The following is a 14,692-nucleotide window of genomic DNA, read 5'->3' on the forward strand; positions in this document are numbered from 1 at the left end:
AACTCATTTTTATAAAAGGAAATATGTCAATTTCTTGCACATGGCTGAAAGATGGCCAGAGAGTTGATCATTGGTTGGCAAATGGCTCCTGTAGATATTTTAGAAATAGAGAGTAGCTCCAAATCAAGGATTCGAGACAGAGTTGCCCATGTACCCCACATCCTCGTGTATATGAAGTCCCCCTTACCAGCAAGACCAAAGCCCCTGTGTATCATATCCACACCAAAGCAGCCCAAGTCATTTATTGAATTACTGAGTCGTCACAAAGATGCAGATGTACTCATACCATTTTCCTCTTGCCAGGTAGTATGCTTGTCATTGAGTAAACCGTGTACACAGGACATAGTTTCTGCCGGAGGAAACTTAGAATGGATTAGAGAACTCTGCCCCCTTCCCTCCGAAGCGCCCCACAGAGCAGAGACACAATTTGCTTGATGAGCACTGAGTAGCATGTTGGGTTTTAGAGTCTCGAGAAATCGGAAGCTGCTCCAGCTTACATCCGCGGGCTGTGTGGTTAGTACAGAGTTGAGCCGAGCCAGCCTGGGTGCTCTTCACCATCTGGCGAAGGGACAGCGCCCCAGATCAGCTCACTTTCCGCAAGCATCAAAGAATTAAGCAGTTAATGGCCTCAGAGGCAGAGATGGAGATTGAGGGAAATATGGTCTATAAATATCACGATAATGACTGAAATCTGCTCGGGGTCTGCCTGTTCCCCTTTACGGCTCCACTCTGAGAATTGCACAGCTCTGGCGTGGACCACAACGTCTCGGCTTTTTGGATTCCGTCCATAGCTGTCAAGTTTGAGCAGCCCCCGAGAATTTGCTCAGATTCTTCATGTGTTCCACGGCATCCAAGAGATAGGGATATTTTTGTATCGATTTTCAGTTCCCAGAAAGCTGGAAACGTACCAGAATAATTGTCCCATCCAGAGCATCTGCTTCTGGAACCTTCTTTGAACATTTTCCAAATGGGATCATCCGAGAGGGCAGCCAGCACTCAGAACGCCCGGAGGCCTGATGCATGTGCTGGGCCCACGGCTCGTCCTGGTCCTTTGCCAGACGCGTCAAGCGTCTGTGCGGAGCCCTCCCCTGCGGCCCAACGCCACACTCTCTCACCCCTTCATTCTGCTGAGCAGGCTTCAAAGTGGGTAACATTCTGGCCAGTGACCAACGTAGAAACTCAGGCCTAGAGGGGGAAAAGCAATCTGCCAAAACTCATGCAGCTAAGAAATGACTTTGAACTTGAGTGTGCATGGTTTCGGGGCTGGGGACTCAGGTGCGCCTAGCAAAAGTGAGATGTTTTCTGGGGCCCCAGAGACACAAAGCGAGCTGGTGGGTCCCTGGCACCACCATGTGGTCCTCTGAGCATGCCAGGAGTGACCCCCGAGTGTAGAGCCAGGAATAAGCCCTCAGTACTGCTGGGTGTAGCCCCAAAGCCAAAGAATATTAATAATAACAATAACAATAAAGTAAATTAGAAAAATACTTTTTCTCTGGGCAGATCAGCAAGTGAGTCGTGAATGTGGATGGAAACTTTCATTCTTTCCCTTTGCTCTTTGTTTTGGGGCCACACCCGTGGGCATGGGCACTCATGACTTACTCCTGGGTCTGTGCTCAGGGCTCATGCGGGCAGTGCTCCAGGAACCATGTGCAGGACCAGGGATCGAAGCCTGATCCAGCACATGCAAGACACATGCCTTAACCTCTGTACTCTCTCTGGTGCCTGGGCAGTGCATGTCCAGCACACCCTGTTCTGGATCCTTCTCAAAGAGCGCAGGGCAGGGTCAGAGCCGTTTCCTGCTGGGGCTGTCTTGTGTAGTTGGCGTATTGTTAAACTCGCACCTGAGTGCGCTTGGCTCTCACGTCGCGAGGTGGAAACCTTCAGATCAAGGCCGTCCAGATGCTGGAGCAGTGGTCAGACATCAGCACTGGGCTTGGTCAGGGTGGCACGTCGAGCTGTCCAGTGGCAGGGGTCAGTTACCAGGCTGGTCAGTTCCTGCTTTCCTCCTTCCGGGGCTATGCAGGAGTTGGCCTTCCTCCTGGGAAAACTCTCAAGTTGGGGCCCAGTTCAATTTTATGTGTCTTTGATGTCCCGTTGGCTGACAAAGCATCCTAGACTGCAGGAGTAGGGCCTCACGCCTCCGATTACATAGCAGCCTCAGGGTCCCCTCCCCACTGACTTCTGGTACCTTCCTGGCTGGGCTCCCTCCCCCTGAGCCCCCGCCCACCCTTGAATCGTCCAGAATCTAAGAGCCCACTTAGATTGCCTGTGATTGGTTGGCTTTCTGCGTTGGTTAGCCTTGGCCACTTGTCACCACCCGGTGACTGTTTCACTTCTGCTCTCGCTTCTCTCCTACGGCACCCTGAGATCCATCCAGGCGGCCACCAGAGGCAGTACCCCCACCCCCTCGGGGCCAATGTGTCCAGCATGCTCCGAGTGGCTTCTCTGACACTGTCCTCTCTTGTCCTCCCACAGAGCTGCGATCTGGAGCAGCAGAGCATCGTCCACATCGTGCTGAGACCCCAGGGGCGAGGAGATGGAAGGGACCCCCTGGCAGGCCTCGGCCCACGCAAGGCTCTCGGCCGCTTGGCCAGGGAGCCGGAGAGCTTGACCCGCGTGGACCTCAGCGGCACTGTCCTGCCGGCGGACTCCGTGGGGCTGGCCATCATCCTGAAGGACGACAGCAAGCCGGACATCCTGCCCCGGGGAAGGCCAGGTAACCATGGTAACCGCTGTGCTACGGGGCACGGCCATGGCAGCGCTCTGGGGAGTCCTCCAAGAAGGACCACGTCGGGGATGGAGTTAGCTCCTGGTCCGTGGGAGTCACTATGAGATATACCTGGCTGGGACCTTTGAAGCAAATACACTTAAGTAGATTTTAAAAAAATAAATAAGTAAAACAAAGCAGGCCCCAGATCTCATATCACGGTGTTAGTAACGGCCTTTGTTCTAGAGGATTCTTCCTGTCCTGCTTGTCCCTGCTCAGAAAGGGCCCTCGCCACCAGTCATGGATGGGCCTCGCGGGGTCCTTGTGTTTCCTTAGTGCTTTGTTGTGTGGCCCTAAGCGTGGATATTTCTGCCTGTGTGTGTGTGTGACAGAAATCACAGAAGCATAGCAGCGGCCCCACAATGTAGAGGCTCTTTATCTCCCCCCGTGCGTCAGTGTTGGCCTGGGCGGGCACGGTGCCCACCCTGGGGGGGTCTCCCAACAAGCCCATAAATGCCTCCTGCCTGCATCCTCCTCTCTCGTGATATGCTGTCAGAACTTCTAGGTGTGACTGCCAACAACTTTCCAGCAACAGGCGGATAGTAAATTTGTCTCTAAGTGGGATCAGAATAGTAGGAGGAACCTGGATGGTTGTTCCAGCGACCCAGGTGGTGTGCAGGGGAGGGATGAGCTCCAGGCGTGGGCACCTGGGAGGTGAGCGGAGCAGGCGAGAAACGGGGAAATGTATCAAATGAGGAAGAACAGAACCTCTGCGAAACCCGCGTGCTTCAGGAGAAGCCGTACATAGTAAACGTTGGATCCAGATATACTCCCCGATGTTTCTAGCAAAATGTACGTGGGCACAAATGCCCAGGCAGGGGGTGTGGACTGAGGCTACTGGAGCAGCTCACGGACCAACTCAGCAGAGCGGACACAGAAATGTTCTACTGCAAATGAAAGGGGTCTGCACCCCAAAGTGGCCCCTGCCCCTCACGTTGATGAAGTAAAATGACAATTCAAACAATGCACTGTGCAGGCTTAGAATCGGAAATGTGAAATTGGAAACATGCACAGGAAAAGGAGCCGTGGAGTTTATGTTACTTTTAGTTATTGGGATTTCAAAGACTGCAGCTGATGGTTTGAAGCAACAAGGCAGGTGATGCCAGAGAAAGTTGGCAGACACGAGGAAAGCGCCTGCAATGTCAAATACTGTTTTTTAAGAGACTAGGGTTTGGAAAGATATGGAGGAAAATAGTTGAAGATTTAATTCTGAGGAAGTGAGAAGAGTGAAAGACAGCTTTTTAAAGAATGTTTAAGACTTGTCCACTAGAAATAAATTCTCCAGCCTTTGGGGACACGGCCCTAATCAAGATCCATGAACGCAATTTGCCCTGATGAAGATTTAAAAAATAAATAAATAAATAGAAACAGACTCAACCCATAAAAGGAGAAACAGGGACAAATAAAGATTAATTATTTTAAAATTATAATTATTTTTAAATTATTTTAAAATCAAGCATTTTAGGGGCTGGAGAGATACCACAGCGGGTAGGGCGTTTGCTTTGCACGTGGCCGACCCGGGTTTGATTCCCAGCATCCCATATGGTCCCCTGAGCACTGCCAGGAGTAACTCCTGAGTGCAAAGCCAGGAGGAACCCCTGTGCATCGCCGGGTGTGACCCCCCCCCCCCACAAAAAAAACAAGCAAAAGAATAAAATTAAGCATTTTAAAATAAAATGAAGAAATTAATTATCTGGAATGGAAAATAATTTGAAGGACTCCAATAGGATAAATAGGAGAAAAATGGCTGAGGGAAACATCTGGTAACTTAGAATTCTTAAAAAAAAAATTATTTTAAGCCAAAGAGATAGTAGAGGGGTAAAGGCGCTTGCCATGCAAGCAGCCAAATCTGGTTCAAGCTCTGGCACCACGGCCCTGCCCTGAGCATGGGGCTGGGAGGAAGGGCGCCCAAAGGAAATCAATTCAAAAGTACTTTTAAATGTGCTCAGGGAGGCTCCCTAGTCTCAGAGCTTCGCATGTGTAAGGTTTGCGAGCCCTCCTTGGGTCTCTCTCTCTCTCTCCCTGGCTTTTCATTCATTTATTTGTGTACTGCGGTATCAGTATTGCTTTCCAAAAATATAAATGCGCATATATTTTATTTTATTTATTTATTTATTTATTTTGCCTTTTGGGTCACACCCAGTGATGCACAGGGGTTACTCCTGGCTCCGCACTCAGGAATAACTCCTGGCGGTGCTCAGAGTCCATATGGTAGGGATGCTGGGAATCGAACCTGGGTCGGCCGTGTGCAAGGCAAATGCCCTACCCGCTGTGCTATTGCTCCAGCCCCAAATGCGCATATATTTTAGGGATACTGTGTTGCCATACCCCACCCACCACTTCCTGCCCGTATTCCTGTACACTGCCCAGTGTGCCCTTTCAACTACCCTTGCTCCCAACCTCAGTGCTGGGGTCTGATTCTATAACTTAGAATTCTTTGCCAAACACAAGTTTCCCTCCCATGAGAGGAAAATAAGGGCATTTCTAGGCACGGACTGGAATTATTTATACTCAATCTGAAAAAAAAAAAACTACTCATGTATTTATAATGGGGAAAAGTGAGTTAGAACCCCAAATCAAGAAATAATATATATTTTGTTTATATATATATATATATTTACATAATAGGTGATGCTCAGCCAATAAAAGTGTGAATGAGGATCATTCTGAGAGAAAGGTAAAGGTAAAGGTAAAGGCCCTCCCGTTGACCGTCGATTTGCTCGAGCGGGCCCAGTAACGTCTCCATTGGAGACTTTGTTGTTACTGTGTCTGGCATATCGAATACTCTCGGTAGCTTGCCGGGCTCTCCGAGAGGGGCGGAGGAATCGAACTCGGGTCGGCCATGTTGGCCGCTTGTAAGGCAAACACCCTACCACTGTGCTGTCGCTCCAGCCCATTCTGAGAGAAAATTACATAAAAATAATGTTTATTAGGTTAATGGGCACAAAAGCAGGTAAAACCGAAACAGTAGGGAAAATTATACTTAGGTTCCAGGGTAAGGCTCTGTGGTTGAGTGTATGCCTTACCTCCTACACACACACACACACACACACACACACACACACACACACACACACTCACTCACAGAAAGAGAAGGGGGAAGGAGAGACAGAGACAGAGAAATCAGAAGAAAACAATGGTCACTGAACATGAAAATATGCCTATTGGTGAGAGAAACATGAGTCCTAAAATAATAATGTGTCATTACAGTTTGAAACGATAGCACAGCAGGTAGGGCGTTTGCCTTGTACGTGGCCGGCCCAGCTGAGCCGGGTTCAATTCCTCCGCCCCTCTCGGAGAGCCCGGCAAGCTACTGAGAGTATCTCGCCCGCACGGCAAAAGCCGGGCAAGCTCCCTGTGACGTATTCGATATGCCAGACACAGTAACAACAAGTCTCACAGTGGAGACGTTACTGGGCCCGCTGGAGTAAATCGATGAACAACGGGAGGACAGTGCTACAGTGCATTACAGTTTTACCTGTTTTAAAAGTCTCACGGGACGCCAAGTGTTGCTTGACAGATACCTCGACAAGTAAAGGCTTTTATGCTTGAGAGTGGGAATTTCAGTTGGTTCAGCCACCTTGGCGAATGATTCACAGCTTCCCAGTAACGAGTGAAAGTCGAGAGATGTTTATTTTGCAGCTGAGCAGCACAGGGAGACGCTGATGTAGATGACAGCAGAGTGCCTGGGGCATGTGAAAGAACAGAAATAACACAGCTGTCTTCAGATAGGTGGAGGGATCCAAAAGCGACGTTTATTGTTATAACAGGTTATAATTCTACGGTGAAGGCAAATGACCTGGATCCACCGTGTTCATCTCTAAATAACAGTTTTCAGTTAAAGTAAAGGCTTCTCAAAGTAAAAGGAGTGCTTGGCAATATACATTTTATACAAAAATTGGATGTATAAATAAGCCCAGGATAATTATGTACATTGTATATGGACTGGGCAGCCATGTAAAGCGGTATTATCTAAACAGTCATATATTTGACCAGTAAAATTTACTTTAAAGTTAATAAAATTGGGGCCTGAGAGGTAGTCCAGACACCCTTGCATGTCCAAGCCAGGTGCGTTCCCTGCCCCTCAGTAGGAGAGATTCCTAAACCCTGAACACTGTCGGGAGTGACCCTGAAACTCCAAATAGAAAACTAGGGGACTGGAGAGATACTCCAGCAGGTAGGGTACTTGCCTTGCACACAGCTGACTGGGCTCACTTCCAGCATTCCATATAGTGTCTGTCCTTGGCATCACCAGGAATGATTCCTGAGTGCAGAGCCGGGAGGAACCCTGAACATCACCAGGTGTGGCCCAAAAACCAATAAAAAATTACATTATATGCTTATATACATATATTACATACCTATGTACATAATTATATTTGAAATATGTATTGATTAATGCAAATTAAATTTATAGGTAAATTAGCCTTTTATTATTTTCAAAATCAAAGCTCTTCCTAAAAGTTAAAGACTTACAGAGTCTTTTTTTTTAGCAAAATACGTTGTGTGTGTTTGGTATCTGAACATTAATAATAGTTGAAGAATTTTCCTTTGTACATATTCATATATTTTAATAAGTACCCTGATGTCTGGCTCTGTTATCAGATTGCTGGTAGGATTGCTTCTTGTCATAAACTTGCCGTCAGTCCTCTTGAGAATTTTTTGTTTTATTGATAAATTTGAAATTACTGACATCTTCCTTTGACTTTCTCTCTAGACCACATTCGTTGCCTTTGCTATGAAAGTATTCTTTATAAAGGGACTTAGTATTCTATGTAAATGGCCTTTTTTCATCCGAAGATGATGAAAATCTGCCGAATATCTATACTCTCTTTATGTTTTTTAAATGAAATTTTGACCGTTTACACCTGAGCACTAGAGGGAGGGGCCACATTGGTTGGTTGGTTTGTATAACGTGGTCAGTGCCAGCCCTGTGGCACCAGGAACCTTTGGGACACATGTGACCCGGCCTTTGATCCCGCATGGACCCCCATCAGGTAACCAGGGTAGCCAGGTGACGGGGGCGGGGCTCTGCCAGTTACTCCCCAGAGCCCCAGGGAGTGACCAGTGGTCATGGCTGTACCTACAGCATTTCCCCAACTAAGAGAGAACTTTCCTGAATCCCGCCTGCTGTGCTGAGTGGCGTGAGGGCCAGCCCTGTGGCCCCTGCAGAGGGTCAGCAGAGGGACGCGTTATCTGAGGTCAGCTCTGGGCTTTGACCCTGCATTCGGCTCGGCTCTGGTAGGGCCTGGATACTCAGACTGGAACCGTTCAGCTTTGCATAACTCCCATGTGACTTGTCACCTGCTGGGCTGGATTCGGGTTTCTTCTGCATGTGCTCCATCTCTTCAAGTTCACGACTTTCATCCCAGTCATTATGACTTCCCAAAAAATGCTGCTAAAAAGTCCTGTGTTTACTAAAGTACTCAGAATTATAAATGGGTAAGCGAGTCATCAATTTTTCTGTGTACTTAGCTCTGAGAGCCTGATTAAAGTCCTGCAGAGCCTCGCTCTTCAAGACCAAGTCCCCCTGGGATACGTGTCTCGCTGGCCGGTCTCAGTGTTTCTATACTTGCCTGTTTCCGCTCATGAACTCTTGGACATATCATTTTCCCTCTCTCCCCTCACATCCTTCTAAAGGAATTTCAATACAATCTTTCTGGCTTCACCCAAAAGAAGCAAAAGAAAATCATACCGAGAATATGTGACTTCAGCTCTTCAAATATCTTGGTGATTTCACTCTCGGAGTGAATGTTCAGCCCTGAATTGGATTATTTGAAGTGACTGTGGGCAAGCTCGCTCTCTCTCTCTCTCTCTCTCTCTCTCTCTCTCTCTCTCTCTACATACACACACACATCATATATATGTATATATATCACTTGTGTCACTTGTCATCCTGTTGATTGTCAATTTGCTCGAGCAGGCACCAGTAATGTCTCCATTCGTCCCTGTCATGTGCTAGTGTAGCCCAATGGCATCTGCTTGCTCCAGGAACATGAAGAGCCTCAAACCATTTGTTCAGGGTTTAGAAGTCTGACAATCTCATAGGTTGGTGGCCACGTGTCCTTTTGACGTTCCATGGAATCCAGTCGGTAACAGCTCTAGTCCAGCAGTCGTCTCCAAATCGCATTACGTGTCCAGCCCATCTGATTTTCAACAACTTGGCAAATGAGACACGTCCCTGAATCTCGATCAATGGAGGTCGGAACCCCAGATTCTCACTTGAGTGAAGCGTGATAATCCAAGCATATCTCTTTGAATTCCTCTTTGGGAGACCCTAATAGCATTCTTATCCTGTTTTCGTAGGGCCCAGGTCTCTGAGGCATATGTCAGTGTAGGAAGAACAGTGGAATCAAAGAGATGTGCCCGGAGCTGGAGGTTCTTCATCCTCTTAACAACTTCTTCGACACTCTTGAAGGCTCTCCACACCGCTCTCTTCCTCCTGCGCAGTTCTGGCGCCAAGTCGTTCCTCATGTTGAGTTCTCGACCCAGGAACACATAACTGCTGCATTCAGAGATGTTTATTCCATTGAGAGCAAATGGAACGTCAGGGACTAGTTCATTTTTTCATGAACATTGTCTTGGTGAGATTCAGCTGCAGTTCGACCTTTCCACACTCATGGTTGAAATCAGCCAGCATTTAAATGATATAATTTATCACTGTATCACTGTTGTCCCATTGTTTCATCAGTTTACTCGAGCGGGCTCCAGTAATATCTCTATTCGTCCCAGCCCTGAGATTTTAGCAGCCTCTCCTTATTCGTCTTTCTCAATGTTGCTGTATTAGAGGCTCTTTCAGGGTCAGGGGAATGAGGCCCGTTATTGTTATTGTTTTTGGCATATCAAATATGCCAAGGGTAGCTTGCCAGGCTCTGCCGTGGGGGAAGAAAATACTGAAAATAATATATATGATTTATATAATATATAACACTATATATAATTACATATGTATATATGTGATTAATGATTAATTAATGATCATATGATGATTTTTTTACTATGTATGACAGTTTGGAAGTCTTTAAGCAGTAAGTCATTCTAGTGTTCTGAAGAATTATCAGGGGTAGCTTATTACATGGTTAGCCTACAAACCAGAACTCTGGTTCGACGGCTGGGTGGAGGCACAGAGGTCCTGGCACCCAGCATACTCTGAGGGGCGGTCACCTCTAGCAGGGGTTTCAGTCTTACACCCAGGGGTCCTGCCTGGAGTTCTCAGCCAGGAAGAAGGGAGGTTGGGATAAAACTTGGATACACCAAAGACCCTACAGCAGCTAACACAGTTCTGTCTTTACCAGTGCTGTGGACTGAGCATCTACAGCACACGTACATGGAAGAGTACCGGAAGGTTCTTTCCCCCAAACTGAAACGTAACAGTGAATAGATCCAACTTTTGGAGTGTTTCTGGAGTGTTCAGATTGGAGGGTATAGTGCATTGTGTGCTGCTCCTGGGGCTGTGTCTCCTCTTCTAGAGAAGAAGAGGTGGCTGGTCACCTCTGGGCAGAGTATCCTAACTGGACTCATAGCAGAAGCCTTGGCATGGCGCCCTTAATCCCCAGCACGCTGTTTGCACCAGAAGCTTGGGCACGGAATGCTACGTTTTTCTGGTTTTGATTTAGTTTTGAGCCGCACAGGGCTCTGCTTAGGGCTTTCTCCTGGCTCTGTGCTCAGACGCCAACCCTGGCGGTGCTTGGGGACCACGTGGGGTGCTGGGATTAAACATGGGTCAGCCATGTGCAGGGCAAATACTGTCTCTCTGGGTCCAGTGTGGTACGATTCTCAAGAGGAACAAAAGGCCTGAAGTGAGCCATTTGAATTTTATTTGGACAGTGGTTCTCAGGCATTTGGGCATACCTGAGTGCGCCCAGCCCCTCTGCCTGCATGCGCCTGAGGGTCAGAATTCCTAGCCCGCATGCCCCCCATCCCACCCAGTGTTGCTTGGAGTCTTGCTTTGAGCAGCCCAGTCCTTGACAGTGAGAAGTTGTATTGCTTCAAAAACTTTAAGTGTATAAAAATGAGACTTCTGGGTCATTTTTGAATTATTAAATGTTGAGTTGGCTCCTTCGGGTACCAGGGTACCCACGTCTGAACCATGCGTTATGTTCGTGCATCTGCAAAGAGCTGCTTTGCCTGCAGTGCTGGCCATCAGGTGAGATCAGGCTCACGGATGCAGGAAGAAAAAAGGCTATTTATTCTCTCACTGCCGCCATCAAGTGCACTGACCACTCAGACACGCAAGGGACCCCTCCCCTTGCCAGAACAGCTCCCGGGGTGAGAAACAGAAGCAGAGAATGGACATCTCCCTGCCCACCAGGGGCTCACTGGAGTTGGGGGAAAGATGGTCAGGTGGATCCCCAGGCGAACTGCAGCAGAGTCTGAGAGCAGACGGTGCTGTGAAAAGTCCAATAAATGGTGTCCCAGGGCAGTTCCCAGGGGCAGTGCAGAAGGAACCCGGCCACTGCTGGCTCTGTCCCTGCTGTGTCATAGCTTTTTTTCTATCATGTCACAGAGCAGGCATCAGAGGCTGCAGGCCTTGGGTCGGCTTCTTGCACTCAGTGAGATGCACCTCGGCCTGTCCCAGTGTTTGCACAGCTGGTAACTCATTTCTCACTGACAGTGATTCAGAGGCTGTTGTCTGGTGACCCACGGTCAGTCTGTGTTCTACCTAAGGCCATCCTGGCTGCGCTGTGGATAGAGTTTAGTTTTATCTGTATCTTCATGAATATAATGACTATGAATGTGTCTGTGCTGGTTTTCTTGGACACTTTTCCAGCTCACCCGTGTGCATATGTGTGAGAGTGAGTATAGTACAGAGCTTCCTTCTGTAAGAAGCTGCCGGGGGACTTCCCACGGGGTTGCCAGCTCTCCTTCCTACCAATAGTCAGTAAAAGTTTCTGCAGTTCCGCCTCCTCGTGCGTCTGCCAGTGCTTGGACTTCGCCGTTCTAACGTGCTGTAACCATCGTCCTCCATCTGTCCCATGTGCGTTTCCCACATGACATACGAGTTGACCTTCCTGTGCTTATTTGCTGTCTGAATTTTCTCTGGTGACATATCTATTGGCATATCAAATATGCCAAGGGTAGCTTGCCAGGCTTTGTCTTTGACGCGTTTTTAATCAGATTGTTCATTTTATTATTAATTTTTTAAAGTCTCATATGTTCAGATAATAGCCCTTGTCAGATTTTCTTTTGCAAATATTTTTTCCAGGTCTGGACTTTGGCATGCTTTCTCCTGACTTGGCGGTGTCCTCTGCAGGTCAAAAGTCTGTGAGTTTGGTAGAGTTCAGCTCACCAATTCTGTCGTCCTGGATCACAACTGCACTTTTATGTTGGAAAAAAAAAGAGAAAGAAAAGTCATGGACACACCTGTAATCATCCAGATTTTGTCCTATAGGCTCTTCTAGAAGTTAAATAGTTTCATATTTCGTATTTAGGTTCATAAGTGAAGAGGAGTGAGGTCTTCATCCACATTCTTATGTTTTCTTTTCTTTGCAGTGAATATCTAGTTCTTCCAGCATCAATAGTTATAGAAAGATTGCTGGGACCAGGGACACAGGAGAGGGACAGGCCTATCACCAGCATCCAATGACTCTGAGCCTTTCTGGATACCAGGGAAGAAACGGGGAGAGGAGAGAGAGAATCTTCAGGGCCACGTAAAACTTGTATGTTCCTGCGATGCTTACAAAGGCCACTACTCACATGTGAATGCACCTGGGGTATAGCTCCCACTGCAGACCCTAATGGCAGCTCTGTATTTGGGTGATGGCGGTGGCTGGGTGGCATCTCCGTTTTAACACTCCATTCTGGTGAGAGACTGAAGAGTCGGCCAGGCCTGTGTGTGCCGGGGAGGGGGGTCTCTGAGGACTCCATTCTTCTTGCTTGTTTTGCTGAGAATTTCAAACTGCTCTAAGAAGGAAAGTCTATTAAATAAATGAAATTGCTTTCATGAGTTGAGCTCTGGATTCACACTATAAATGCATTCTGATTATTAGAGAATATGTTCTTATCAGCAGTTTTTGTTTGTTTGTTTGGCCAGTGGTTGAATGTAGTTCCAGAGAGAAATTATAAATGAGGTAACACCTGGCCAATTCAAATCAGCCAGGCCAACCCACTGACAAAACGAGGTGATCAACTTCAGTCTTAATTCTCATTTAATCTGAAATGGGATCTCAAGTGCCTAAAAAAAGTGCATGTTACTTGCACGACTGGCTCTAAGCCTGCGTGTGCGGCTCTCCGTGTGGTGGACAGCCATCAGGATGACCCTTATAGAAATCATCCCTGAAATGACAATGTTTTGACAGTTAGATGAGATCAACTTAAAGTAGCTTTTATAAAAAATGCACAAAGGTTCTACCGAGACTTTTTTTTTCTTTTTTACCCACAAAGACATTTCTAGTGCTTTTCCAAAGCTGTAGGCGAAAACACAGTAAAAAAGGAGTTTTGCACAGCTGGGTATTTTGCCAGTCTGACATATTTGGGGTGGATCTTTGAAGTAAGAGAAGTGTCTGCTCTTCCTTTCCAGAAGGCTGAGCACTGTTCTAGAGCAGAGCTAGCCACTCCTTCCCTGTCCTGGGCTCCGTGGGACTACAGGCATCCCCACTTTGACGGGGTGCTCGTTACACGGTGCTTCCCCGACTTGCCAGCGTGGACGGGGCTGAGGTCATCACCAGGCTACCACAAGGTTCAGCTCAGAACATAAAGCGCGGGGGCTGGAGTGACAGTGAGGAGGTGAGTCACTGCCCTTGCTTGTGGCTGACCCCACTCGAACCCCGGTACCATACACGGTCCTCTGAGTTCGGTCAAGCGTGAGCCCTGAGAACCAACAGGTATGGCCCCAAAATAAAGCAAAAAAACAAAATAAGTTTTCATTAAAAATATAAAAAAATATTACCCCTTGAAAGCATCTCTGTGCCGGGCTCCTGCTCTGGTTTTGCACACGGGCCAGGGAATGGTTTGTGTGTGTGGCTGCCTCACCCAGGGCCAGGGTGCTTGGGGGGCCCATAGCTTGAGCCCCAGGAAGTCAGACTGCTGAGTGGGCATTTGAATCCAGTGCTCCGTGGGGCCGGGAAGGGGGAGTAAGGAGAGGAGAGATGGGGTGGGGGGCGGGGTGGTCCCACTGCAGCAGGAGGGGGCAGGTGTGTCGCCAGGGACGGGAGCAGCCAGGGCGGCAGCCCACGCCAGGCCAGGAGGACCCCCGGATTCTGGCCCTGCCGTTTGGTCCCCAGGGCTGTTGCAGTTGTTGGGCCTTCCCCCTGCAGTGTGGGGTTTGAATCTGCAGTGTTGGCTTCTGGTGGTGGTAGACAGTGACTTTACTGCTCCTCAGCCCACCGCCCGCTCAGGACCCACCCCCAGTCCCTCCCTCACCCCTAGTCTTCTCCCCGACCTTCATCCTCCACTGTGTGGTGATTGGGTTTGTGTTCCAAGGCTAAGGGTTTGTTACCATTCGATACTGACCCCTCTAGTGGCAGTGAGTTACGTGGTTTCTTTCCTCACAGCTCCAGTATCCCGCTTGATACACCCACCACGACTTTTCAGACGTCTGGGTTGTTTCTGTAGCCTGGCTCTTACCCTGTTGTTATTCCACAGCCTGGTTGTGATACTAAGTGCTGCTGTCACACTAATTGCGCCTAAACCTGTTTGAATTAACGCGTTTGTGTTTGGGGCGTAGATGCCAAGGAGCAGACCCGCTGGGTTGATCAGAGGTTCTCTCGCTTTCTAGGATGCTCTCTTTGCCTCCCTGGGAGCCTGGCAGAGGACACTCCCGCCTACAGAGGCCAAGCGTTCTGCAGTGCTGCCTTCTTGCCACACCCACTCCAGCACTGGTGGGCTCCAGTGTTCTGGGAAACGTGCCGTTCTCTTTGGCAGGAGCGGGTATCTCACTGGTGATCTGTTTCCTAGTGAGAAGTGATGGTGAATGTGCTCTCAGGC

At 48.3% G+C, this 14,692-nt stretch overlaps 1 protein-coding gene across 1 annotated transcript in view; it reads left to right on the forward strand.

Moving 5' to 3' along the window:
• PRKN (parkin RBR E3 ubiquitin protein ligase) overlaps nucleotides 1-14,692 on the forward strand; it is a 1,106,313-nt gene that overhangs the window by 364,180 nt on the left and 727,441 nt on the right. Inside the window, exon 3 of the mRNA XM_056126437.1 lies at nucleotides 2,476-2,716. Within this exon, the coding sequence (XP_055982412.1) occupies nucleotides 2,476-2,716 (241 nt within the window). The remainder of the gene's footprint in view (nucleotides 1-2,475; nucleotides 2,717-14,692) is intronic.

Source organism: Sorex fumeus, unplaced genomic scaffold (assembly GCF_029834395.1).
Source record: "Sorex fumeus unplaced genomic scaffold, SorFum_2.1 ptg000061l, whole genome shotgun sequence".
Lineage (NCBI taxonomy): Eukaryota > Metazoa > Chordata > Mammalia > Eulipotyphla > Soricidae > Sorex > Sorex fumeus.